This window comes from Xyrauchen texanus, chromosome 22 (genome assembly GCF_025860055.1).
Source record: "Xyrauchen texanus isolate HMW12.3.18 chromosome 22, RBS_HiC_50CHRs, whole genome shotgun sequence".
Lineage (NCBI taxonomy): Eukaryota > Metazoa > Chordata > Actinopteri > Cypriniformes > Catostomidae > Xyrauchen > Xyrauchen texanus.
This window is the reverse complement of record NC_068297.1, coordinates 26586079-26613771: the sequence shown is the minus strand read 5'-3', so window position 1 is coordinate 26613771 and position 27693 is coordinate 26586079. Positions and strand designations below refer to the sequence as shown.

The 27693-nt window shown below is 39.2% G+C and overlaps 1 protein-coding gene across 1 annotated transcript in view; it reads left to right on the top strand.

Moving 5' to 3' along the window:
• The window catches only part of myo6b (myosin VIb), an 87183-nt gene that overhangs the window by 31737 nt on the left and 27753 nt on the right, over positions 1-27693 (top strand). Inside the window, exons 13-24 of the mRNA XM_052153645.1 lie at positions 2164-2321; positions 4226-4317; positions 4562-4634; positions 7720-7847; positions 12267-12362; positions 12595-12765; positions 14203-14241; positions 15510-15603; positions 24216-24346; positions 25215-25292; positions 25447-25576; positions 25741-25831. Of these exons, the coding sequence (XP_052009605.1) occupies positions 2164-2321; positions 4226-4317; positions 4562-4634; positions 7720-7847; positions 12267-12362; positions 12595-12765; positions 14203-14241; positions 15510-15603; positions 24216-24346; positions 25215-25292; positions 25447-25576; positions 25741-25831 (1281 nt within the window). The remainder of the gene's footprint in view (positions 1-2163; positions 2322-4225; positions 4318-4561; positions 4635-7719; positions 7848-12266; positions 12363-12594; positions 12766-14202; positions 14242-15509; positions 15604-24215; positions 24347-25214; positions 25293-25446; positions 25577-25740; positions 25832-27693) is intronic.

Sequence of the window (27693 nt, the reverse complement as noted above, 5' to 3'; positions counted from 1 at the left end):
TGTGATTAAAACTGAGTCCATGTGCTGCTACACTTTCATAGGAGAATCTTTATAGAGATTTATTTGTGTTTTCATGTAATATTGCAGGGGTGCTACACGTCTACGCCTACAAGCTTCAACAGGACTTCAAGTACTGTTTTTGTTTTGCCAGTGTGCATTTATCAAAGACCCCACTTTATATTTTGCCATGAATGTTTAACTTGGAAAAAGTTGTACACTTCAATTTATCAGTTCTCTAAACTTCTTTACATAGTGTGATTAGTCTTCACTTTCATACATTTGATCAACAACAACAACAACAAAAAGGAGTATGTTGAAATGTACGTAAGTTTAGGATTTTGCCTTGGTCTTTTTTTTAGGTCTTTTCGCAGGTTTTTACACATGTTAAAGCAAACTTTATTTTGTAGTCTTTGGAATAGCGCCTCTTGTAATTGTTTGTCATATTTGCCAAGAAAGTTTTACTTGCTTTAAATTCAACGGTTGCACTTGAATTTATAAGTTCCCTAAACTTCTGTTCAAAAAAGTTATTTCTTAAAGGGTTAGTTCACCCAAAAATTAAAATTCTCGCATTTACTTTTTTTAGACGAATATTTCAGCTCTGTAGGTCCATACAATAGAAGTGAATGGTGACCAGAATTGTGAAGCTCCAAAAAGCACATAAATGCAGCATAAAAGTAATCCATACAACTCCAGTGGTTTAATTCCATGATTCACTCCCCTCTGGCAGAAGGCTGAGGTCCATCAGGAAAAAAACCTCACGCTACAAGAACAGTTTCTTCCCATCCGCCACTTGCCTTATCAACTAGGGCCGGTACCCACCCTGACACTCTCCACACTCCACCTCTGGCTCTACATTCCACTGTACTACTCTGCTCTCTTTTATTTTATTCTTACTTTTAATTGATACTGTGTGGATATATTTATATTTATATTGCTTATATTTTAATTCTTGTTTCATATATTTAGAGATTGTGTGACACGCACCTACAACACCAAAACAAATTCCTTGTATGCATAAAAAACACTTACAATAAAGCTGTTTCTGATTCTGATTCATAAGTGATGTGATGGGAGTGGGTGAGAAACAATTCAATATTTAATAATTGTTTTACAATAAGTCTTCACTGTCATATTCTTTTTTTGGGATTCACATTTTTGCTGCATGTCGCCACCTACTGGGCAGGGAGGAGAATTTATTGAAAAAAAAATCTGTTTCTCACCCACACTTATCATGTGGCTTCTAAAGACATGGATTTAACCACTGGAGTTGTATGGATTACTTTTATGCTGCCTTCATATGTTTTTTGACCTTGAAAGTTCTGGCCACCATTCACTTCTATTGTATGGACCTACAGAACAGAGATATTCTTCTAAAAATCTTTATTTGTGTTCAGCAGAAGAAAGAAAGTCACACAGATCTGGGATGGCATGAGGGTGAGTAAATGATAAGAGAATTTTCTTTTTTGGGTGAACTGTCCCTTTTAGAAGACAGTAGAGTCTACACTGTCATAAATGTTGAAATGTAAGTTTAGCGTTTTGCCTAAAGTTTTTTTTTTGACTTTTTCACAGATTCCGGCACACTTTATTGCATAGTCTTGGAAAAAGCGGTCTCCAAGCACCTCTTGTCATTTTTTTGTTCCAAAAAACAAGGAAAAGTGTGAAAATCCCTTTCAGCAGTGAGGAATGCAGCATACTGTAAATGTATTTTTGTTCCAATGAATACAATTCTGCAAAAATAATTTTCTCTTGTGGAGAGGCACATATATTGTTACAAAACTATTTTACTTGTACTCAAACTTTAGGCTCTGAAGCATTTAATTGTATTTGTTTTCCCTTTGAATAACTGTAGAAACAAATTATTGTCCAGTCAAATAAAGTTAGCTGAGATTTTTCAGCAGCCTTGAGCGTCTGAAGTCATAATGGAATTGAGAGGAAAATAAATTACATTTTGTCTAACTCAAAACATTTTCAAGACTTGCTGGCATTCTGTTCTCCCCCTAAAGTGTTTTTTAAAGATTTGCTTTGAGTGGTGAACCACAGACTGTCTTTAAGAGTGCAAAGTTGGACCGAGTTAAACAGAATGGACATGTATTGATGAGGCACCGTTAGCAGAAGCCCTGGCCCAGATTTTGACTCCTCCTGTCCCACTTTGCTCCTCTCTAGGGTGCCTCTTAAGGTGGAACAGGCCAACAATGCCCGTGATGCCCTCGCCAAAACAGTTTACAGCCGGCTCTTTGATCATGTGGTCAAACGGGTCAACCGGTGCTTCCCCTTTGATACGTCCTCCAACTTCATCGGCGTCTTGGACATTGCTGGCTTTGGTAAGCCTGTTTGGTAGCCACAAACGATGGTTCACATTGCCCAAACACAGAGTGATCTCGTTTACATATCTTTTGTTTTTACTTATTTCAAACATACCAACCAGATTTGGTATATAATGTAAGATATGAGAAAACCTAGTTTTATACAGTGGCCCCAAAATGTTTTTGGACTCTTAAAAATGCCTGAATGTCATTGTATTAGATGGAAAATATCAAGCCAAGTGGCAAACAAATTATGCTGGATCTTTTCTCAGAACGAATAAATTTTTATTTTTTTTAAATGTTAAGTGGTTATATGAAGTTCAAGTTAACACAAGTGTCCTAGCAGAGGAACTAAAAGTGTGGTTCATCACAATAAATATGGACGTGTTCCACAAAGACCACCAGGAATTGTCAAACACTTTTTGTTTTAATTTTGAACAATGTATTTGTCAAACGTATTTTTGTAAAATGTTTTGCGGGGAAAGTTAATTTGCGCTTTATTAAAAATAAATACCATTGATATGACATTTTGTGATATGATGCAAAGAGATTTATAGATTTTTAATTGTGGCTCAAGTGTCCAAATACTTTTTTGGGCCCACTGTAAAGGCCGAGCTCTTTCAGAGATAGTAGATATTTTACTGGCGTTAAGTTCTTAAAGGGATATTTTTGGTTTAAGACAAGTTAATTATTTTGACTCCAACCTCAATTTGTCAAAAAAAGCTAAATATCGTAGGTCCCACTTTACATTAAGTGTATTTTACTGCTGTATACTAACATTAAAACATATACATTTCAATGTGTTTATGGTGTAACTACATGTTGTTCTGCAAAATTCTCACAAGATTCACATTTTATGCTACTGAGGTTGTTACTGGTACTTTTAGAAGTAGGGGTTAGGGTAAATGTTTAGGGTATGAGTTTGGTTAGGGGTAAGGTTAACAGTGTAACTACAGATGTAATTGAATTCAAGTACTTTAAATGTAAGTACAATGCAAACAGCACATATATACAAAATAAGTACATTGTATCTGAAGAACTTAGTTGTTAAAGACACTAAATAAAGTGGGCCCAAATTGTGTGTATAGAAATGCACTTAATGGAAGTCTATGGTTAAGTCTAAACTTATAAAATTACTTGTGAAAATTCTCTCATCATTATCTCACCTTCATGACTTCTCAGATGTGTGAGTTTCTTCTGCAGAACACAAACACATTTTTTTTTAAGAAGAATATCTCAGCTCTGTTGGTACTGTTGGTAAGTGAATGGTGACCAGAACTCAGAAGGTCCAAAAAGCACATAAAAGCATGTTAAAAGTAATCAATTTTGCTCCATTGGTTAAATCAATGTCCTCAGAAGTTCTATGTTAGGTTTGAGTTAGAGTCAATAAGTATTTAAGTCCTGGCTAAATGTGAAGGTGAAAGTGAAAATGTAGATTTACAGTAGAGAAGGAATTGCACATTGATCTGTTTTTCACACACCTATAATATCACTTCAGAAGACATGGATTTAACCACTAGAGTATGGATTACTTTTATGCTGCCTTTATGTCCTTTTTGAACCTTCTGGGTTCTGGTCATCATTCACTTGTATTGTGAGGACCAACAGAGCTGAGATATCCTTCTAAAACTTCAATTGTGTTACGCATGAAGAAATGAAGAAGTAAATGATGAGGTCGTTTTCATTTTTGTATGATAAATATAGCATGGGATATGACTCATTAACTATACAGTAGGCGAAGTGAAGTCACTTTCTATTTGTTTGTTCCTGTACAGAAATAAGGAATATGCAGTAGGTTTGATAACCTACTGCACAAATGGCTCTCACTAACAGTCTCATTGTGTAACGGTTTAATGAATTTAGCAAAATGACTAGCGCATGAACCGTAAAATGTTTTTTGTTTTTTTTATATTCCTGTTTAGAGTATTTCGAGCACAACAGCTTTGAGCAATTCTGCATCAACTATTGTAATGAAAAACTGCAGCAGTTTTTTAATGAACGCATACTGAAAGAGGTGAGTCGTCAGTGGTTATTGGGATGTTTTGTAATGATCAGTGACTCACAACTATGCCCTTCTTAAAACTTACTCTTGAAGCCATTTAATCTGCATTCTTCTTTCAGCAAAAGCACAAAACTCTTCTGATTTAATGATTCCAATTTAACTTTTTATGAGACACACCTATTCCAGCATATTGAGTTAAACATTCGCCTCCATCAGCAAAAACTGGTGCACACTTATCTTGTATTTTCCTCCCCAGGAGCAAGAGCTATATCAGAAGGAGGGTCTGGGAGTGAATGAAGTTCATTATGTGGATAACCAGGACTGCATAGGTCAGTGTCCCTTTGGCGGCTAATATTAATAACCTTTCTCCATTCCATTCATTATTGGATGCACTTTGGCCCATAGAGCGCTTCATGAATATAATGAAGTCCTCCACAGAAAGAAATGCCAAGTTCACCAACACCACACAAACGCTCATGCCCCTAAATGTTCTTTATCTCAGAGTTAATGCTCATGTAATTTTTCAACAGGTCATTGCTGAACTATTGGGAATTCTGGCCTTGATAATTAAAAAAAAAACTGTCCCCATGTGACAACAGAGCTATTTGCATACTGTACACTGCAAGAAAGTGCCTTCACATGAATCGTGGTGTCTTTAAAATGTCTCGTACTCTCTAGACAATGCATATACTACCATTTAAAAGTTTGGACACACTTACTCGTTATTTATTATTACGATTTTATTGAGCTGTCAGTTAAATATATTTTTTTCATTGAATTACTGTAATTGCATGACATGCCAATAAGTAATCAAATTAATCATAATTATTGGCATATATTAATATCTGCTGAGAAAAGCCCCTCAAAAATTAAGATTGATCAAAGACATTGCACTTTTGTGACCGATGAAAGTATTGAATAGATATTGGAAAATACTGCTCATGCATGCTGTACTTTTAACAAATTTTTTTAAATCGTCTGAATATTTTTAAATTGTTAGTCCATGTACATATGCAGATGGATGTTTTGTCGCCTCTCATGCCATAAAAAGCCATATTGTTTAAAACACTGTATCACGTTAGAGGTAGTTCAGCTTTGAAACACAAGTGAACACAAGTACGTGTCCTGTGTGAACTGCTTCCAATTTATGATGTGCTGTCAGCACTCGGTAAGTGTTTAGAGTGTGCTGCCTGAAGTTGCAGATGTTTCGCACTGACTGAAGACTCTCAAAATAATGAAAGTAGTACATTAAATTGCTCTGATGGTAGGACAATGCCTTATTACAGAGTTTTTAAACCTGTGTTTTTTTAATCAGTAACACTAAATTGTCTAATTTAATTTGCAGCTTTACTATTTGCCTCATTTTAAAATAATAGTAATAATAATTCAGACAAATTATAAAATAACTAGGACTGTTGATCGATTAAAATTTTCGAATAATTACACAAGTCGGTGATTAATTAATAATGCCCCCAGATAAAAATAATTCAGTATATAATAATCAAAATAATCATAAATATAATACATCTAGTATAATAAAATAATTTAAAGACATTCGATTGTCATGGCAGATGAATAAAGCATTGATTCGACATTACAAAAGTGGCTTTAGAAGTATATATATTTTTAGTTTTATTCCCATACCATTGAACATTATGTCAGGGGGCATGATTAATTGTTTACATTTTTTAAATCATTGCATTTTTTATACAATTATTGGCACTGAATAAACACGTTAAATCGACAGCCTTCGTAATTTCTCAAATGGAAGTATGGGAATTATGTTGTGACTTAAATATTAAACAAATCAAAACAACTGTATATTATATTCTTTGTCTCAAAACTAATTTCAAGCATTTAAGCACATGACACAGTAGATTAGATTAAAAGATTGTTAAGATTATGAGAAACATTTCAGTCAAATTTGTCCAAACTTTTGACTTGCAGTGTACCTAGAATGAATATTCCACAGGAAAACACAGCAGAAATGTATCCTGCTTGCCAGAGATAACTCAGGAATGGGATTAGGAGATAAGATGAAAGCTGCACTGTTTTAGTGCTGTCTCTAAAGGTGATTACTCCAGCAATGCGGTCTGACCCTATTCACCCCCTCAGAAACAGTAAGTCAGTTTAGTCTCAGGACACACAAGGAAATCTCAAGATAGTTCACTGAATGCAAATACCATCACCAGGTCTGCAGAGGTATCAGACCAATGGCTTTCAACTTTTTTCTCAGCCTTTATTTGAACCCATAATGGCTTACCGATGCTCTGCAAAAATCACTTTCCAAATCAGAAGTTTTGTCTTGTTTTAATAGAACAAGATGCATATACTTGAGAATCAAAATTGCACAAGATATTAAGACTTGTTTTCTTACCCCTTTGACAAATTTTTCTTTCTTTTTCTTTTGTTAAGAATTAACTCTAACTATATTTAGTGAGGCTTATCCTAATAAAAGCACTTTTCCAATAGAGTAAGAAAATTAAATTTACACCAAAAATGTTTAATCCCAAAAAATAATCTGCAGTCATTTATTCAATCTCACGTTGCTCCAAAACCACATTACTTTCTGTGTTTCTATTGTTCCAGACATTGAAAGTGGATGGTGACTGAGGTTAAAATTCAGCCCATCTTAATTCAAGATATTTCTTATCTCACACAATTTTTTTCGTATCTTTTTTTAAGGGTACTACATTTTTACCGGTAAACAAGGCAAAAATTCTGATTAAGAAAATAATATTTCTGCACTGAGATCTTCTGCGTATCCCTCTGCTTCTCTCTAAAAAACCAACCACCTCAGTTTTTTTTTTTTTTCGCAAGCTGTCAAAATATCTCCAACAGAACAGCTTGTGTGAGTCTGCACAGTATGCAGGTGGCTTAACGTTACATCCCACCACTCTAATACGGTTTGTGCAGTGCAAGAGTAAGTGTGCAACACCTGAATCGCAGATGTCACTTCTATTCCGACGGGAAAGACGCTTGTTTGTGCTTTCCATTCGGCAGATTTACTTTTCCTAATTCTCCCAATAGTAATGCAACACATGTCCTTGTGATTTCCAAATGGACATGCAGGTCCTTTCCCTGCATGCCGCCTCATCAATCACCTCACATTTATACTTTTGTGTCTGCTCATGCAAATGCACTTGTATCCACACCTCTCTCACCTGCTCACGTCTCAGATGAATTATGCATATGACGGATGCCTTCGCACTGATTATCAACAACTTTGCACTGTGCCCACCGACTTTGCATTTGCCCATTTAAAATGGCTTAAAATGGTTCTAAATCACTTTAGATAATACCTTCTGCACAGGCATTGAATATGTTAATTCATATTATTCTCCTGTGCTCCCTTTCATTCGCATGAAAAATTTCTTCCTATGACATTAGATTCAGATATTGTTTGCTTGACAGATCTGGTTGAGGCAAAGTTGGTGGGTATCTTGGATATTCTGGATGAAGAGAACCGTCTTCCCCAGCCCAGTGATCAGCACTTTACAGAGGTGGTTCACAGCAAGCATAAAGATCATTTCCGTCTGACTGTAAGTAATGATTCGGTTCTCTCCAACAGCCACATCTGTATATAGAAATAGAACGCTTAAAGAGGATGTTCACCCAAAATTAACCCTTAAATGCATGGGTATTTCACCAAATATTATTACATACTCTGGTCTTTAGAGGCCCGACGCGTATTTCTATAAGAAATGGATCTATAAAATGCCAAGTGAGTGTAACATTTTCAAAGCATTTTCAAGACAATTAGAAAGTTATAGATTAGAATAAATTCTAATATATTTTGATGTATTATTTTTCAAATATCAAAGAGATCTGGAACAGGATTAATTACTTTCACACACAAATTTCATGAGATTCAACTGGCTGCCAAACTCATTTGAGCTACACATATGTATTTTATCTGGCACTTATTGAGTATAAGTAGACGAACAATTTACATAATTTGAGTAGTACCCCCAAAATGACAATAGCCAAATCATACTGTTCATGTGTTACTCTTGCTGTAGTTAACTTCCATGTTGTTTCTTTGTCAAATATCAATGTCAAATGTAAATCAAGTCAATCACTGAAATAACAGCACCACCTTGAGTAAGAATTATCATGTATAATATGTATGTGCACACTCATATGAAATACTGATAATTCACCATTGTTGCACAGAAAAGTAATTTGTATAAATATAGTGCTCATGTGTCTTGTAATAAAGTAATAATCTATATATCCTGTGAGTATCAATTTATATACATATGAAATAATCACAAAAAATTATCTGCACAATTTCATACCTAGTGTTTCTAATGACCCTTTGCAAATTTGGCAAATGTGTGTAACACTATTTGTAAGATAATTGTTGTGGAATATAAAGAGGAGTTGGCATAGCTCCAAAACATTTATGAAATATAGGGGTTGGAATAAGGTCATGGGTCACTAAATGCATATAAGGGTTAAAATTCTGTCATCATTTACTCATCCTTAATACTCACCCGTATGACTTTATTTTATCCGTGGAACAGAAAAAGATATGTTTTCTAAATATTGTAGTCTGCCTATTCAAACAAGTATTATTAAAGTAATTCTTGCAGCTCATACGTCATATTCTATATCTTCTAAAGGCATACAATGAGAATCAACACAAAATTTAACTCAAGTTTCAGTGAAAATCTTGACGTCTGTTGCACGTTCATGAGAGACGCTCATTCACAGTGGCTCACGTCCAGTTTTTGGGAAGTTACTAAAAAAAAGTAATTCACTACAAAGTACTAATTTATACTCTAAAATTGTAATCCGATTACTGTTATCACTGATTATGTAATTGTAATCACATCACTAATAACTTTCAAAGAAAATTTTTTTTTCTTTCACTTAATGGATTCAAAATAAAGTCTATTTTTCCTCCCTGTTCATTGACTTGTCTGGTTGCGTATGCCTGTCAGCTGTCACAGATATGCAAACATCCATCCATCAATTTTCTATAGCAGCTTCTATGTAGCGTCATTCTAGTGCAGTCTCAATTTGAGTCTTAAACTCAAATTACCCAGGGGCCACTAGCCAGGTGGTGTTCTTGATCGAGGGCCAGTTGAACATTTTATATATATATATATATATATATACACTCACCTAAAGGATTATTAGGAACACCATACTAATACTGTGTTTGACACCCTTTCGCCTTCAGAACTGCCTTAATTCTATGTGGCATTGATTCAACAAGGTGCTGAAAGCATTCTTTAGAAATGTTGGCCCATATTGATAGGATAGCATCTTGCAGTTGATGGAGATTTGTGGGATGCACATCCAGGGCACGAAGCTCCCGTTCCACCACATCCCAAAGATGCTCTATTGGGTTGAGATCTGGTGACTGTGGGGGCCAATGATTCGAGCTTTGTGACATGGTGCATTATCCTGCTGGAAGTAGCCATCAGAGGATGGGTACATGGTGGCCATAAAGGGATGGACATGGTCAGAAACAATGCCCAGGTAGGCCGTGGCATTTAAACGATGCCCAATTGGCACTAAGGGGCCTAAAGTGTGCCAAGAAAACATCCCCCACACCATTAAACCACCACCACCAGCCTGCACAGTGGTAACAAGGCATTATGGATCCATGTTCTCATTCTGTTTACGCCAAATTCTGACTCTACCATCTGAATGTCTCAACAGAAATCGAGACTCATCAGACCAGGCAACATTTTTCCAGTCTTCAACTGTCCAATTTTGGTGAGCTCTTGCAAATTGTAGCCTATTTTTCCTATTTGTAGTGGAGATGAGTGGTACCGGTGGGGTCTTCTGCTGTTGTAGCCCATCCGCCTCAAGGTTGTGCGTGTTGTGGCTTCACAAATGCTTTGCTGCATACCTCGGTTGTAACGAGTGGTTATTTCAGGCAAAGTTGCTCTTCTATCAGCTTGAATCAGTCGGCCCATTCTCCTCTGACCTCTAGCATCAACAAGGCATTTTCGCCCACAGGACTGCCCCATACTGGATGTTTTTCCCTTTTCACACCATTCTTTGTAAACCCTAGAAATGGTTGTGCGTGAAAATCCCAGTAACTGAGCAGATTGTGAAATACTCAGACTGGCCCGTCTGGCACCAACAACCATGCCACGCTCAAAATTGCTTAAATCACCTTTCTTTCCCATTCTGACATTCAGTTTGGAGTTCAGGAGATTGTCTTGACCAGGACCACACCCCTAAATGCATTGAAGCAACTGCCATGTGATTGGTTGATTAGATGCATTAATGAGAAATTGAACAGGTGTTCCTAATAATCCTTTAGGTGAGTGTGTGTGTGTATGTATGTATGTATGTATATATATATATATATATATATATATATATATATATATATATATATACATACATTTTATATATTACTTTTGATTTAGACCCCCTTTGTTCAGGATACATTATTCCATATCTGTTAGACACATGTCTGTGAAACTTGTTAAGTTTATGTCTTATGATGTTGAATCTTTTTGTTCTTACACATGTTTCACATGTTAAGTTTGTTGAAAATTAAAGAAGTTGAAAATGATTTTTTTTGCTGAGTTATGTATTAGTGTTGGGAGGGCTACTTTTGAAATTTATTCCACTACATATTACAGAATACATGCTGTAAAATGTGATTTGTAAAGCAGTTTTAGTTATTGGCACAGTTATAGCCTACAGTTATTGATGCATGGTGGACAGACGTTTTCTAAGTTGAGCGACTCATCTCTCTCTCACAGCTACGTTGTAGACTGATCTGCATTTGAATTGTGTTATGACACCTCATATGTATTTCATGAGAAAGGCAGACCAATTGGAATTTTCAGTCCTGTATAGAGATGAGTCAAAAAACATCACAAGCTGCTTTGATGTAATGTTGAGATTTTATTTAAATATATAAGGACATAAACTTAGCAAGTTTGCACATATTTGAGTCACATGGGGTAACCTCCTCATGGTCGCTATAATGTGGTTCACTCTCAGTGGGGCGTGTGGTGAGTTGTGCATGGATGCTGCGGAGAATAGCATGAAGCCTCCACGCGTGCACAACAAGCTACTTGATAAGATGCGAAGGTTGACTGTCTCAGACGTGGAGGCAAATGAGATTCGTCCTCCGCCACGCGGATTGAGGAGAGTCACTACGCCACCACGAGGACCTAGCGCATATTGGGATATGGACATTCCAAATTGGGAGAGAAAAAGGGGAGAACATCAAATAAAAATATAAATAAAAAATGCAGAAAGTAAAAATGTATTTGCATTTAATTTAGTTTGAGGATAAAATATTAACACTCACGTGGGCCATATGACACTTATACAGCCTGTGGGCTGGTGGTTTGAGACCCCTGTTCTAGGTGTATTCTATATAAATAATATTATTTCAGAAATATGTGTAACCGAAGTCATTCAAAAGTAACTAAATTGAAAGTCAGTAACAGAAATCTGATAACAAGAATTTTAAATGTACTGTGGTACACTAATTTTTGTACTTAAAGTAATTTGATTACTGTAAGGAATTAAGTTGAATTTAGATTACATCCAACACTGCTTGTGTCTTTATGTGAGAATTTGCATTGTTTACTAAATTATAACATTATTTGGATATTTGTATGAACTATTCCTTTAAGCAACAGAATCGTTGTAAGATAAGTAAGACTTATGAAGAAATTTCTTGGTCATATTTCAACCCCCAAAATTAGAAATTATATTTTGCATAAAGAAAATATAGTGCCTGTTTTTCTAATAAAATTGTACCAAATTCTTGGCAAAATCTTAATGGTAAAATGTTTTTTTACATTTGATTTTGGCCTAGAAATATGAACCAGACATTTCCTGGCACTTTCTGTGGGAGTCACCATGACATTCTATCAATGTCAAGACCCAGATCTGTTGGCCGTCATAAGGCTATATCAGTTAGATGTCTTGTGTGGGACATTTAATTTTCTGGGTTGGATTTTCAGGTGCCCAGGAAGTCCAAGCTTACAATCCACAGGAATCTGAGAGATGATGAAGGTTTCATCACAAGACATTTTGCTGGTGCTGTGTGCTATGAGACTGTAAGGACCCGGTTTACTTATTTTATTCATTATCCTTTTATGTATTGTTTTAATTCTATGAAATGACAGGTGTTAACATGGTTTAATTACTTTGTGGCACACTGTAGGTTTGTGCCTTGGGGGAATCCCTTTGGTTAAGTTGTTGGTTTTTTCAGGTAATGTTTGTGTATGTGTGAGGTTGACATTGTGTTTATTTCTGTGCCCTGTGGGTTGTGTGTATGTGTGAGAGCAGACCCAGTTTGTGGAGAAGAATAATGACGCCCTCCACATGTCCTTGGAGAGCCTGGTGTGTGAGTCGAAGGACAAGTTTATCCGGGATCTCTTTGAGAACAACTCCAGTTCTAAGGACTCCAAGCAGAAGGCTGGCAAGCTCAGCTTTATCAGTGTGGGAAACAAATTCAAGGTGAACATATTCTTTATCTTTGAACATATACATTCCCATACTCCCCTAATGACCAGGTAAAACATTGTTTCAAAGGAGTTAACATGCTTACAATTGACAATTCTTTGAGCCTTCAAGGTTTTAATATATTGACTGATTTTCCTTATATTAGGAGTTCCTCAAGGGTGTATTGTTGGACCTTTTGTAGATTTTGTTTTGTAAGGCTAGATTTTCAATAAATAGTTTTTATTCTGTTGTTCTTAGTTGATGGAGGTTTTAAAAGTTTTGAGATACTTCTGACCTCAAATCTGGTGATCTAAGTCCTTTCCTTTTAATTTTTTTGTCCTCTCTCCATCTTCCTCTCTTAGACTTCCTCCTGTTTCTTCAACCTTTTCCTGAGAAAAGCAGTAATGTTCTGGGGCTGAAATAATTGTAGAAAGCCAGAAACAATGGAAAAAAGAGAAACAAATGAGCTTTTGTAGGGTAAGCCTGGCTGAAATATTCAGTGCTGGCACCATGGGGTCACATACATTGTGTCGATTTGTAACCTCATAAATAAATACAGATTTTAGATTGTTCCCTCTTTTCTCCTCTGATCTCCTTCACCCACCTGGGCTGTGTTTTCTAAAAGAATCGTAAGCTTAAGTTGATCGTAGAGACCATTTGGGCCAATGGTTCCTATGATCTACTTAGTCTTACGATGCTTTTGGGAAACATAGCCCTGGTCCATTGCCATGTTTTTGTGTGAATGTTGCCAATATTGTTCTCTGCTGAATAAGTTTAATGGGCTATAACATTAAAACATACTGTAACTTTCAGAGCTCAAAACTTCCTCCCCTATCCAAAAAGTGCATTAATTGATACTTAGCTGCAAAAATGGCCTGTTCTGAACAGCCTCAAGTTTCTGACATTAGATCAATACATTAACACATGACTACCCACATCAGTAATGCCAACGACTGGCTGCATCCGTGTTCAGAAACTTGGTGCACCCTGAGGTAATGAGGAGGAAGTGGGACATTGTTAAAGTATGGGGCATAGCAAACTATGTTTGATCCAACTGCAAACCTGCAGCCCGCGAGTAAGCACTGAAAATTGCTGTTGCTCAGTTCACTTGCGAAGAAGGTACAAGAGCATTAAATAGTCCTTTTAATTCTAAGGGTCAGATAGAGGATGTAAAATGGTTATGTCAAACAATACATTGACTGTTTTTGGCACAATGTTTTTTCATGAAATAATGAGTGTGTAGATAGCAAGATGCTAAGATCTGCCTAGTTGAACCAATCACTGGCACAATGCATGTCTGATGCTTACTGTATTTGTCAGTGTCTTGATACAATTTGCATGGCAGCACAATTGTAAAGCTACAGTATGTGTATAGTATTATTTTCAGCAAGAACAGATGTTCTGAACTGAAGTTCATGAGACACTTTTTTCTCTTCTGATCAACTCACACAGACCCAGCTGAACCTTCTGCTTGAAAAGCTTCGCAGTACGGTGAGTAATGTTTTATTTATTTTATAAATGGTGCCCGCTGGTTTTTACAAGGCAGTTTAAATGACGCATTGAAATAAAATAAAAATTAGGATTTATACAAAAGTCATATTATTTTGAGAGTAAAGTCAAAATAATATAATGAAGTTGTTTAACATTGTGAGATTACATTCTTATTTTTTTTTGAATAAAGTAAGAATTCACTGGTTCTTGAGATAATTGACAAAACAGGTTTAAAATCTTTTTTATTTTATTTATTTTTTTTATACAAAATTAATTTGAAATGGATATATTTCTAGACAATGGTCTCAGCTGATGAACCATGCAACGGAACAGGTTTTTTTTAAAAAAAAAAAAAACTTTTTTTTCCTGAAAATTTACATTTATTCAATTCATAACTTACATCTTAATGCTATTTTAATTTGATTAATCCAACAAGAGTGTAAGTCATTAATGATCTAATAATGGTGTTCATTAAAAGTGTTACGTAAGTAAATGCATTCTATAATTGTATATGTTTCCATCTTAACCATGTGTTGTACACTGGAGCCATTTTGTTTTTTTCCTCAGTTGTAGCTAAACTAAACTAAAATGTCAAAATCTATCCCACAATTCTAACATAAATTATCATGATGGGAATGACGGAGATGACATGTTGAAGCTGTGACCACAGAGACTTTAACATTGTTTGTTTAAAATATAAAAATACAAAGCTTTCTAGACCACGTGTCCTACTGTTGCATCCACAGGAGCAGGAAGTAAGAAAGAGTTATAGCTGACCATGACATTGTCTGATCTATTCAGGATTAAAAAACATCTGAAGTAGTTGATGCAAAGTTAGGACACAACTTTGATAGACAATTTTCTTTTATGGAAAACATAATTTAAAGTTTACTTTATATATTTTTTGATATCTTACAGATCCCTAGCTTTAATTGGATATTTAAATGTATTATTTAGTCCAATTATAGAGCATGAATTAAAAAAAAAAAAAACTTCTAATGTAATTATTACAAAATATATATGAAGTATAAATGCCCTGAATATAAAAATTTCCTTTAGATTGAACTTTTCCAGTATTTGTATTGTTATGAATTTCTTGATTTGTAACATAAATAGGACATTTGTATGTAAGACATGTTTTGTCCCTTATCGCAAGAATCAGTAAAAAATCTGACAATGCAGCTATATTTGTGACAATCTCTGTTTGTTTATTGTAATGGTTTTATTTGTTAAAAGGTAATAAACTGCGATATATATGTTTTCTAAAGGGCTCTAGTTTCATCCGTTGTGTGAAGCCCAATCTGAAGATGGTCAGTCACCAGTTTGAAGGAGCCCAGATTCTGTCTCAGCTGCAGTGCTCCGGTATGTATATGAATATATAGGCATGATCTCAAATCCTGCTGCTGCACTGCATGTAATGCTTCAAATATTTAAATGTAAGAAATGCCATTTCAAATACACACCAATCATCAGTCGCAAGCTATATTTTAAAACAAATACCAAATTTCCCTATGGAGCAGCCATATTAAATGTGAGCTCCACTGAGTTCTTATTATCTTTTTTGAAGTGGCGTTACCACATGAGTGTTTTGAAGGTTGAGGTGATTGCATTTTATAGGCTTTTTCCAAAGCTTTAGAAATGACATTTCTAGTGGAACAGCAAGTAGGCAAAAATATTATTTGTTCCAACACTATTTGATACTTTAGGCCTTTGTTGACTAGTTGGGATATATATTGGGAACTTAATATAAGTTCAAAGCAAGCTAGATATGAACCACACTGCATGTTGTGAGTCATTTACATATGTCAAATATCTACCTGATGGTAGCCTGCAGAGAGCTGTGCAATCGTATGTAGGGACCAACCAATTAAATGTATTCTAGAATTGTGTTATGTCATCTTGTACATTATTAACAGTTACTTTTGTATTTGATATTCATTAGATTTTTTAAAGCAACAGCCATACTTGTTCAAAATGTATGTCAGTTAATTGATTCAAAGAAAGTATTTGACATGACATTGTTTTTATATGATTTGAAAAAAAAAAAATGCTCCTGAAAAAGATTCCAGAGGGAAAATATTACCACTCAATAAAAACATTTATTTCTAGATAGTATATACACAGTCATGGAAAACCTGGAAATATCAGGGAATTTTAAAATTGTGATTTCCAGGCCTGGAAAAGTCATGGAAATTAATAAAATCATCAAAGTCTTGGAAAACCATGGCATTTTTTTTTATGGTTAATATATTTTTATTTATTATGCTCTGTCCTAAAATATTTATCCAGGGTGTTAAGTTGCACTGGATTAAAAACACACAGTGAAGAGTTTAAAATACATCATGTTATTTAGAATACCTGGCCAATAAGGGTGCTTTCACTCTAGCACTTTTGGTGCGCACCTGGGTTCGAATGACGTCAAAGTTCGGTTCTTTTGGATAATGTGAACACTGTTTTCTGATCTCTGGTGCGCACCCGGGATCCGCACCAGAGTCCATTTGAAAAAGTGGTCTGGGGTACAGTTCAGGTGAACTCCAGTACACTTTGCTACTTATATTAACGAAATTGTACCAAATCACTGCAGTGAACTAAGGCTGGGCGATATGTACAAATTATTTTCGGGATAATCGCATTAAAAAATATCATGTGTACAATTATATCTTCAACCCCCCCCCCCCGCTAATGTTTGTGAAAATTCATTTTAAATTCAGTTATTGAAACACGAAAAACATAAAAGACATTTGTAAATTAAAATTGCACTTAAGACTAAATAAGTCTTATATTATATTATATTATATTAAATAACTATAGAAATCTTATACATAACCACTGTTATGTATACCCTGTCTTGTTCCACTGTTGCCCTTTTGTTTACCATTTTTGTCACTTTTGTAGCTCCACAGTCTTGTTTTCCCTCGTGTTCACTGTTAATTGTTTTCACCTGTCCTTGTTAATTTGCCTTTGGTTTCTGTTACTCTCCTTGTTATCTTGTTTGAGTCCTGTTTGTTCATTGGCCCCTTTGTCCCACATTTATGTATTTAAACCCTGTCTGTTTGTTCAGTCTCTGTCAGTCGTTGTTTGTTAATGGAGGTATGTTGTTAGCCTGGTATGTGTTCCCTGCCTGAGTTCTCTGTTTGTGTTCATCGTGTTTAGTTTTCAGTTTTATGTTTTATTTCCCCATTGAGGGTTGTTCCTTTGTGTTTACTTGTTTGTTTATTTAATAAATTCTTAACTGCATTTGGATCCGCATCTCCTCGTCTGCCTCTCTGCTCAAGCGTTACAGAACGACTGACCCAACAATGGATCCAGCGGTTCTCCGGGCAAGCTGCCGCCTCCTGGACCTGAAGCAAGGAAGCCGCCCGGTGGAGGATCACATTAGGGACTTCCTGTACCTGGCGGGCGCCACCGACTTTCCTGACTCCTCCCTGGTGGTGTTTTTCCAGGCTAGCCTGACCGGTTCAGCTCAAGAGCGGTTGCCCACGACGACGCGTGGCTGGACGCTCGGCGAGTTCATGGAGGAGACACTTCTGGTATGCGGCTCTCTGCTTACTGTGGGTGTGGTTGAGGATCCTGCCTCTACTCCCACGGCGGTGACCCTCCAGTCGTCCTTGGCTCGTCCTCTTCCACCTGCCCCACCGGTCAGCGAGCTCGCCCCCATGCCTGTCGTCGTCCATGAGCCAGCACGGTCAACTTCGTCCGCCCAGAGGAGGAAAAGAAGACGGGTTTCCGCCTCCCGGCCCACGCCTGTCCTGGTCTGCGAGCCAGAGCCTACGCCTGCCCCGGTCTGCGAGCCAGAGCCTACGCCTGTCACCGTGAGTGAGCCAGAGCCTACGCCTGTCACCATGAGCGAGCCAGAGCCTACGCATGTCACGGTGAGCGAGCCTGCGCCCACGCCAGCCACGGCCAGCGAGCCTGAGGCCACGCTGACCAGGAACAGTGTCCCAGCTTCGCCAGTCGCATCAGCCCGGAGGAAGAGGAGAAGGGGAAAGGTCTCTGCTCTCCAGCCTCCGCCTGCCGCAGCCCCGTGCCCTAAACCCCTCTTGGCTCTGCTCTCAGCGCCCAGCGAACCCAAACTGGCGCATACCACGGTAACCCAGCCAGTGCCTGTCGCCTCAGAGGTCAGTGAGCCAGTGCCTGTCGCCTCAGAGGTCAGTGAGCCAGTGCCTGTCGCCTCAGAGGTCAGTGAGCCAGTGCCTGTCGCCTCAGAGGTCAGTGAGCCAGCACCTGTAGCCTCAAACGTCCCTGAGCCAGCGCCTGTAGCCTTGACCGTCCCTGAGCCAGCGCCTGTAGCCTCGACCGTCCCTGAGCCAGCGCCTGTAGCCTCGACCGTCCCTGAGCCAGCGCCTGTAGCCTCGACCGTCCCTGAGCCAGCGCCTGTAGCCTCGACCGTCCCTGAGCCAGCGCCTGAAGCCTCGACCGTCCAAGAGCCAGTGCCAGTAGCCGTAACCGTCCAAGAGCCAGTGCCTGAAGCCTCGACCGTCCAAGAGCCAGTGCCAGTAGCCATGATCGTCCAAGAGCCAGTGCCAGTAGCCATGATCGTCCAAGAGCCAGTGCCAGTAGCCATGACCGTCCAAGAGCCAGTGCCAGTAGCCATGACCGTCCAAGAGCCAGCGCCAGTGGCCGTGACCGTCCAAGAGCCAGCGCCAGTGGCCGTGACCGTCTATGAGCCAGCACCAGTAGCCGGGACCGTCCTAGAGCCAGCGCCTCTCGAGCCTTCCAGGCCTCCTCCTCCCGAGTCTTCCAGAGCTTTGCCTTCCGAGTTACCCGAGCTTTCCAGAGCTCCGCCTTCCGAGCTTTCCAGAGCTCCGCCATCCGAGATTTCCAGAGCTCCGCCTTCCGGGCTTTCCAGCGCCCCGCCTTCCGAGTTTACCGAGCTTTCCAGAGCTCCGCCTTCCGAGTTACCCGAGCTTTCCAGAGCTCCGCCTTCCGAGTTACTCAAGCTTTCCAGAGCTCCGCCTTCCGAGCTTTCCAGAGCTCCGCCTTCCGGGCTTTCCAGAGCCCCGCTTTCCGAGCTTCCTGAGCTTTCCAGGGCTCCGCCCCTCAAGCCTCTCGAGCCTTCCAAGGCTCCGCCCCTCAAGCCTCTCGAGCCTTCCAGGGCTCCGCCCCTCAAGCCTCTCGAACCTGCCAGGGCTCCACCTCCCAGGCCTCTCGAGCCACCCAGGGCTCCACCTCTCGAGCCTTCCAGGGCTTCGCCTCTCGAGCCTTCCAGGGCTCCGCCCCTCAAGCCTCTCAAGCCTTCCAGGGCTCTGCCCCCCGAGCCTCCTACGGCTCTGTTCCCAGAGACCCCAGAGCCTTCTAGGGCTCTGCCTCTGAAACCTCCTACGGCGCCACCCCCTTCGGCCCCGCTTCCAGAAACTTCCAGGTCTCCGCCTCTTCAGCCTCTTACGGCGCCACCTTCCTCGGCCCCGCCTCCTGGGCCTCCTGAGCCAACCCCGGCTGCGCCTTCCTCAGCCCCGTCTCCTAGCTCTTCCAGGGCTCCGCCTCCAGAAGCTTCCGAGCCTCCCACGGCTCCGCCTCCCGAGCCTCCTTCAGCTCAGCCTCCTGCGGCTCTTCTCCTCGAGCCTCCTGCGGCTCTGCCTCCCGAGCCTCCTGCGGCTCTGCCTCCCGAGTCTCCTACGGCTCCGCCTCCAGAGCCCCCTACGGCTCTGCCCCCAGAGACTCCAGAGCCTCCTACGGCTCCACCTCCAGAGCCTCTTAAGCCTCCTACGGCTCCGCCTCCAGAACCTCCCACGGCTCCGCCTCCAGAACCTCCCACGGCTCTGCCTCCTGAGCCTTCTACGGCTCTGCCTCTCGAGCCTCCTATGGCTCTGCCTCTCGAGCCACCCGAGCCTCCGACGGCTCCGCCTCCAGAGCCTCCCGAGCCTCCTACGGCTCTGCCTCCCGAGCCTCCTACGGCTCTGCCTCCCGAGCCTCCTACGGATCTGCCTCCCGAGCCTCCTACGGCTCCGCCTCCAGAGACCCCAGAACCTTCCAGGTCTCCGCTCCTAAAGCCTCCTACGGCGCCGCCTACCTCGGATCCGCCTCCTGAGCCTCCCTCAGCTCCGCCTTCTGAGCCTTCTAAGCCATCACCACCTTGTTGGAAAATTACTAATAGCCTACAGTTTAAGAACTAAAAACAAACATAAATGTGAAGATAATAATAATCATTATAATAAACCCTAATAAATTCCCTTGTTTGTATTGCGTTTTGGTAATAAAGTTGATGCTGCCTAAAGAAAAGAAAATAGAACTACATTTTAGGTTCAAGTTGAATGTGTCTTGTATTTTCTTATGATTTAATCACTTTCGTCTTTGTTTCTTTAATACAAAGAAATACAGGTGAAACTCGAAAAATTTGAATATCGTGCAAAAGTTCATTAATTTCAGTAATTCAACTTAAAAGGTGAAACTAATATATTATATAGACTCATTACAAGCAAAGTAAGATATTTCAAGCCTTTATTTGATATAATTTTGATGATTATGGCTTACAGCTTATGAAAACCCCAAATTCAGAATCCCAGAAAATTAGAATATTGTGAAAAGGTTCAGTATTGTAGCCTCAAAGTGTCACACTCTAATCAGCTAAACACCTGCAAAGGGTTCCTGAGCCTTTAAAGGGTCTCTCAGTCTGGTTCAGTTGAATTCACAATCATGGGGAAGACTGCTGACCTGACAGTTGTGCAGAAAACCATAATTGACACCCTCCACAAGGAGGGAAAGCCTCAAAAGGTAATTGCAAAAGAAGTTGAATGTTCTCAAAGTGCTGTATCAAAGCACATTAATAGAAAGTTAAGTGGAAGGGAAAAGTGTGGAAGAAAAAGGATCACAAGCAGCAGAGATGACCGTAGCCTGGAGAGGATTGTCAGGAAAAGGCCATTCAAATGTGTGGGGGAGCTTCACAAGGAGTGGACTGAGGCTGGAGTTACTGCATCAAGAGCCACCACACACAGACGGGTCCTGGACATGGGCTTCAAATGTCAAACGTCTCACCTGGGCTAAAGAAAAAAAGAACTGGTCTGTTGCTCAGTGGTCCAAAGTCCTCTTTTCTGATAAGAGCAAATTTTGCATCTCATTTGGAAACCAAGGTCCCAGAGTCTGGAGGAAGAATGGAGAGGCACACAATCCAAGATGCTTGAAATCCAGTGTGAAGTTTCCACAGTCTGTGTTGGTTTGGGGAGCCATGTCATCGGCTGGTGTTGGTCCACTGTGCTTTATTAAGTCCAGAGTCAACGCAGCCGTCTACCGGGACATTTTAGAGCACTTCATGCTTCCTTCAGCAGACAAGCTTTATGGAGATGCTGACTTCATTTTCCAGCAGGACTTGGCACCTGCCCACACTGCCAAAAGTACCAAAACCTGGTTCAATGACCATGGTATTACTGTGCTTGATTGGCCAGCAAACTCGCCTGACCTGAACCCCATAGAGAATCTATGGGGCATTGCTAAGAGAAAGATGAGAGACATGAGACCAAACAATGCAGAAGAGCTGAAGGCCACTATTGAAGCAGCTTGGTCTTCCATAACACCTCAGCAGTGCCACAGGCTGATAGCATCCATGCCACGCGCATTGAGGCAGTAATTAATGCAAAAGGGGCCCAAACCAAGTACTGAGTACATATGCATGATTATACTTTTCAGAGGGCTGACATTTCTGTATTTAAAATCCTTTTTTTTTTATTGATTTCATGTAATATTCTAATTTTCTGAGATTCTGAATTTGGGGTTTTCATAAGCTGTAAGCCATAATCATCAAAATTATATCAAATAAAGGCTTGAAATATCTTACTTTGCTTGTAATGAGTCTATATAATATATTAGTTTCACCTTTTAAGTTGAATTACTGAAATTAATGAACATTTGCACGATATTCTAATTTTTCGAGTTTCACCTGTATATTACTGAACCTGCAGAGTTGCGTTCACAATGCATGTTAACCACAAACTGCTCCATGGAAATAGAGTGAACTAAACTCACAGCACCTCCTGAGAGGATCTGAGATCATTTGCAGCATTCTTATAGACAACATTATTGTTGCAAACAGTTTTCAGATGAGTGAAACAAGAGTGAAAAAAAGAGTGAAAACTCTTTACATATGATTGTTCCACGAACAGGCTCATGCTGCACGCCTCTGAACAAACGGTGAATCAGACAATGAGCATTGATGGCTTTTCTTAGACGATTCTTAAAAATATAATAATATGTGTTTATTCAAGCATGCGTCTCTTTGTCTAACAGCATTTCTTGTCATGTGTCACTACGAGAAGTCTTGCAGGTCACCCGCCTGTTGCGGATAGATGAGCAAAATTACTCGCGCATGAAATACATTTGGATGAGAAGCTTGCAAACTGGATTCAGCCTTGTCGCATTTGACAGGTGGCAGGTGTTATTTTCAGACCTGGGCTACTGTTGAATATATTTGCTGACTTCCAAGATCCATGGTTTTTCCATTTTCCGATATTGTTGGTCATCTTTACTCAATTGAGTGTCGTAATCAGCATCGGGTTCTTTCTAAGATATCGTCGATATATGATTACATTGTCCATCGCTCAGCCCTAAAGTGAACCTTTTCTGATGACGTATAATTCGCGTCTTTGCAGGCTCCCGATCACATTTAATATGGTATATTGCATTTCTCACACCCGCTTGTGTCTAAATAAATCCCCTTCAGATAGAAGCTCACATTCTTCTCACTTCTTGCAATGCATCTGCGGGCTCACGGCAGACAAAAGCTACATTTCATCAACAAATTGCACATTCAATGCAACCTTGGGAGACAAACACATGTGCAATTTTGTGCATGTAAATTTTTGGTAAATCTAAAGAGATGAATACTTTAATAAAACTTTGAGTTGCTGCCTAGTTACAGTGGTAAACAACTGCTGTTTGTACTCAAGTTGATGACTGAACATGGTTCTGACTGAAATAATGTAATGTGAACTGAGACCGGCAGGGGGAGGGGTGAGTAAACGAACCCGGGTTCGGGCCAAGCAATCGAACCAAGTGTGAAAGTACCCTTAGAGATTGTAATGTGTTTGTATTAGGGCTGTCGATTTAACACGTTAATTCAGTGTGATTAATTTTACAAAAAATAACACGTTAAAAAAATTAACGCAATTAATCGCAATGTCCCCGGATAAGGAAGATTACTGAGAAATGCAAGCTTGTAATGCCACCTGTTTACTCCAGAGGGCAGTAATTGAAATCTCAGCTGTATGAGCAACGCACCGTTTATACAAGAAAACAACCAACAACACAGACATGCGTTACATTCTTGCGTTCAAAACACTTGATGGAGCGCAAATCCGAACTAAGGGATCTCAAGATGTGTTTAAAGATTGAGTATTAAACTATATTTAACTTGACACATTGACCTAAACATTTTATGTTTATGACAACGCACCCGAGACGCTACACAAGCATGTCTGACGCATGTGTAAATTTACGGGTCCTTAAACAAGCCCTCATAATAAATCTCCAACTGATTGACAAATTCACATGTAAAATGGATTGCTGTGAACTGTATGCCAATGATTGACTTATGATCAATAATATGGTAGTAAACCATACATTGTATTCTAAAGCCGCTTTTTGTAATGTCTTATCAATGATTAACTCTTCTGACACTAGAATGTAATGCATTTTTATTATCTGAGTATTTTTTATTTATATATATATATATATATATATATATATATATATATATATATATATATATATATATATATATATATATATATATATATATATATATATATATATAAATAAATAATCTTTCAAGTCACGGAAAAGTCATGGAAATTCATTGGTTGAATAGAGTGGGAACCCTGTATATAGGATACATTCTCAATATATACTTATATTTGTTTCCGTGAGACCCATAGTTTTGTTGAAATTAGTATGTATGTTCAGGTTGATTACACATGACAAAGAAAAAGATGGTTTGTGTTTTAGACTTCATGCTTCAGCTGCAGACTTTAATATTCTCCTCTCAGGTATGGTATCAGTGCTGGACCTGATGCAGGGCGGCTTCCCTTCCCGAGCTCCATTCCACGAGCTTTACAACATGTACAAGCAGTACATGCCCAGCAAACTCACGAGACTGGATCCTCGACTCTTCTGCAAAGTAAACTGCATTTTTTTTGTAACATTATATTATTACTTATACAATTAATAGTTTTGTTCTTTGTAGTTTTTTTTAGTTTTTTTTTTTTTTTATAAAAAATATAATTATTTTTATTAATGGTGCTTGGTAAGGGTTACTTACTGTAATGTAAGGGATTTCAACAAAATTCCTTTAAAAAGTATTCAACTTCGATGTATAATTTATCCTGCACTATTTTTACCATGGATATAAATGGTACCTCAAATCATGCTTTTTTAAGAAAAGTGTGCTCTCAGATTTTCACCTGGTGGACAAAATAAAACCGATACAATCCCATAGACTTAAATTGTAGGAGAAACCCTTACCATATATAGGGACCAGAATATCAGAGCATCTTGGGAGTGGGATAATTTGACTCACGAATACGCTAGCAACCACACAGAAACATGCTAAAAACCACCCACAACACGTAAACAAATCTAGTTAAGTTGATACTTTTGTCTAGATAATTACGATTGGTATGATAGACCATGGCAATCTAGATTATTTTTTAGAAAAGAATATGTGACATTTGATATTATCTTGCAAAAGCACACACAGAGTAATCCCTCATTGATTTGCTTGACAAAAGATAGTGGTATATTATCAGTACTTAGATACATTTGGAAGCCAAATTACATTTTAATCATATGCTGGTGGTTAAATATAAAGTATTTGCTTCATCGTAAAAATGTTCTTATATGTTCCACAGTAAAATATGAGAGGCCTGCAATTATTGATACTTCATAATTTTGATGATTGCATCATGGCTTGAATGCACAGTGTCTTGAGTATAATCAGTTAATAAAGTATCTGTGCCTCTGTCTGAATGTATTCTCTCCTGCCCTAGGCTCTGTTTAAAGCACTGGGCCTAAACGAGAACGATTACAAGTTTGGATTGACCCGGGTTTTCTTCCGTCCTGGAAAGGTGATAATTTCTCATGCCATTTCTCATGAGGGTTAGAATAATAGAAAGCTTTTAAGACCGCCATCCCGTTCCATTAAGCTGGGACACATGGGAACCTCATAAAACAGAATGCAGCTACTTAAATGCTACATAAATCTCTGTGTGTATGTCTCAGTTTGCAGAGTTTGACCAGATCATGAAGTCTGATCCGGAGCACCTGGCTGAGCTTGTAAAACAGGTCAATAAGTGGCTGGTGTGCAGCCGATGGAAGAAGATCCAGTGGTGCTCGCTGTCAGTCATTAAATGTACGACACACTCTATAACCTCAGGACAACTGGCCATAATAAAGCAATTCCAGGCATCCCACACCCTGTAACACTTTTTATACATCCCGTTCACTTTTAAATCTTTATAGTTTGATGTTATTTGATATGTTTGCATCTTTTTCCTTTCCATTTGCTTGCTTCAGTGAGAAACAAAATGAAGTACAGGGCCAGAGCCTGCATCAAGATTCAAAAGACAGTTCGCATGTGGCTGTGCAAAAGACGACACAAGGCTCGGTATGTACAAACACCAGCACACTCCTCTATTACTGAATGAAATTTCTCAAGCAGTAAAAACTTGACAAATTAGACCCATTTTCATTCACTTATGTCAGTGTGGTGGACCATACAGAACTGAATTGAGAAGGCTTTTTGAATTGAGGTAGCAGATGCAGGATGCAGAATTGTAAAATGTATTTGAATTTAAGTTAGTAGAATAAAAAAAGTAAGTAGTAGAAATACAAAAAACTCCTTTGTTAGTTTTACATAATACTCAAGAGTAAAACAAAGGGTAATTCAAGAAACATTACAGTATATTATATCAATAATCAATGTTTGAAATACCGCCTATAGAAATTAATATTTATTATTTTATTATATTTAATAAAATAACTTGAAAAGAATATTCCAGGTTCAATACGAGTGTGGTAATGGGGGCATAGCCGAGTGACGTCCTTGGAGATCGAGGCCGAGAGAGTGAATGCGGTAAGATTTGGCACTTGTGGGAAAGCTGTTTTGTGTTTGCAGTTAAAGTGAAGAGTAATTTAAAGGGCGTGTATGGCTTGGTTGAGCAATTTAATCAGACACTAAAGAATATGATTCGTGTTTGTGCACGAAGACACTCGAAATTGGGACAAGTGGCTCTAGCCCCTATTATTTGCATTACGAGTGATTCCGCAAGCCTCCACGGGGTTCTCCCCATTCGAATTATTGTATGGCCATCGACTGCACGATGTGCTCGACATCTTATAGGAAAATTGGGATGAGGGAACTTCAAACAGCAAAAACTAAATTCAGTATGTTCTTGACCTGAGAGCAAAACTCCACACACTGGAGCAATTAACACAGGAGAACGTAAAAGCCGGCTTTATAATAGGGGTACTCGACTATGGGAATTTGCACTAGGAGATAAAGTCCTTGTATTACTCCCCACCCCGATCTCCAAATTACTAGCCAAATGGCAAGGGCTCTTTGAGGTCATATGGTGAGTCATATCGATTATGAGGTTAAACGAACAGATAGAGGTGGAGCACCTCAGATTTACTACCCCAAGCTCTTAAAACCATGGAGAGAGATGGTCCCCATAACATTGGCGAAGGTGGTTCCGGAGAGGGAGGAGCTCGGACCGGAGGTGGACTTAAAAGTCTCAGATCAATGACTTTGGTCATGGGCAGGTGCAGCTGCAAATTGATTGAATTGAAAACCGTTGCGATTGCAGCCCAAGACCAAAAAGGAGGTGAGACAGTTCCTGGAACTGGCTGGCTATTGTCATAGGTTTGTGCCTAATCATTCGACCATCACCAGCCTGCTGACAGATCTTACTAAAAAGGGAGAACCAGATCCGTCCAGTGGATGGAGCCGTGTCAGCAGGCGTTTACGCAAGTAAAAGACGTTCCTAGGCCTGAGTCGGGCGATGGGGTTATGTGGTGATGGGGGCGTGGCCGAGCGATGTCTGTACGGTAAGGAACCTGTGCGAAATTACCTCTAAAATGCTGTTTGTGTTTGCAGTGAGAGCAGAGTGATTTAAAGGGCGATCCAGAACACTGGAGGGAAAAGAGAGCCAAGCCTGCCTGCCTGCGTTCGTGTGTGTGTATGCGTGTGTTGGTTTGTGTGTGTCAGTGCAGCTTACATTTGTAGTTTGAAGCTTTTGAGTGAGAGAAAATAAAATAACTTTGGAGTTTGATTCGCTTTATCCCGCTTCCTCCTTGAGATAGTTCAGAACTTTGGCTACATCAAGTTAAGCTCAATCGACATCATTTGTGGCATAATATTGATTACCACAAAATAGTATTTTGACTTGGTCCTCCTTTTCTTTAAAAAAATAAAATATTTAGGTTACAGTGAGGCACTTATAATGGAAGTGATTGGGGCCAATTTTT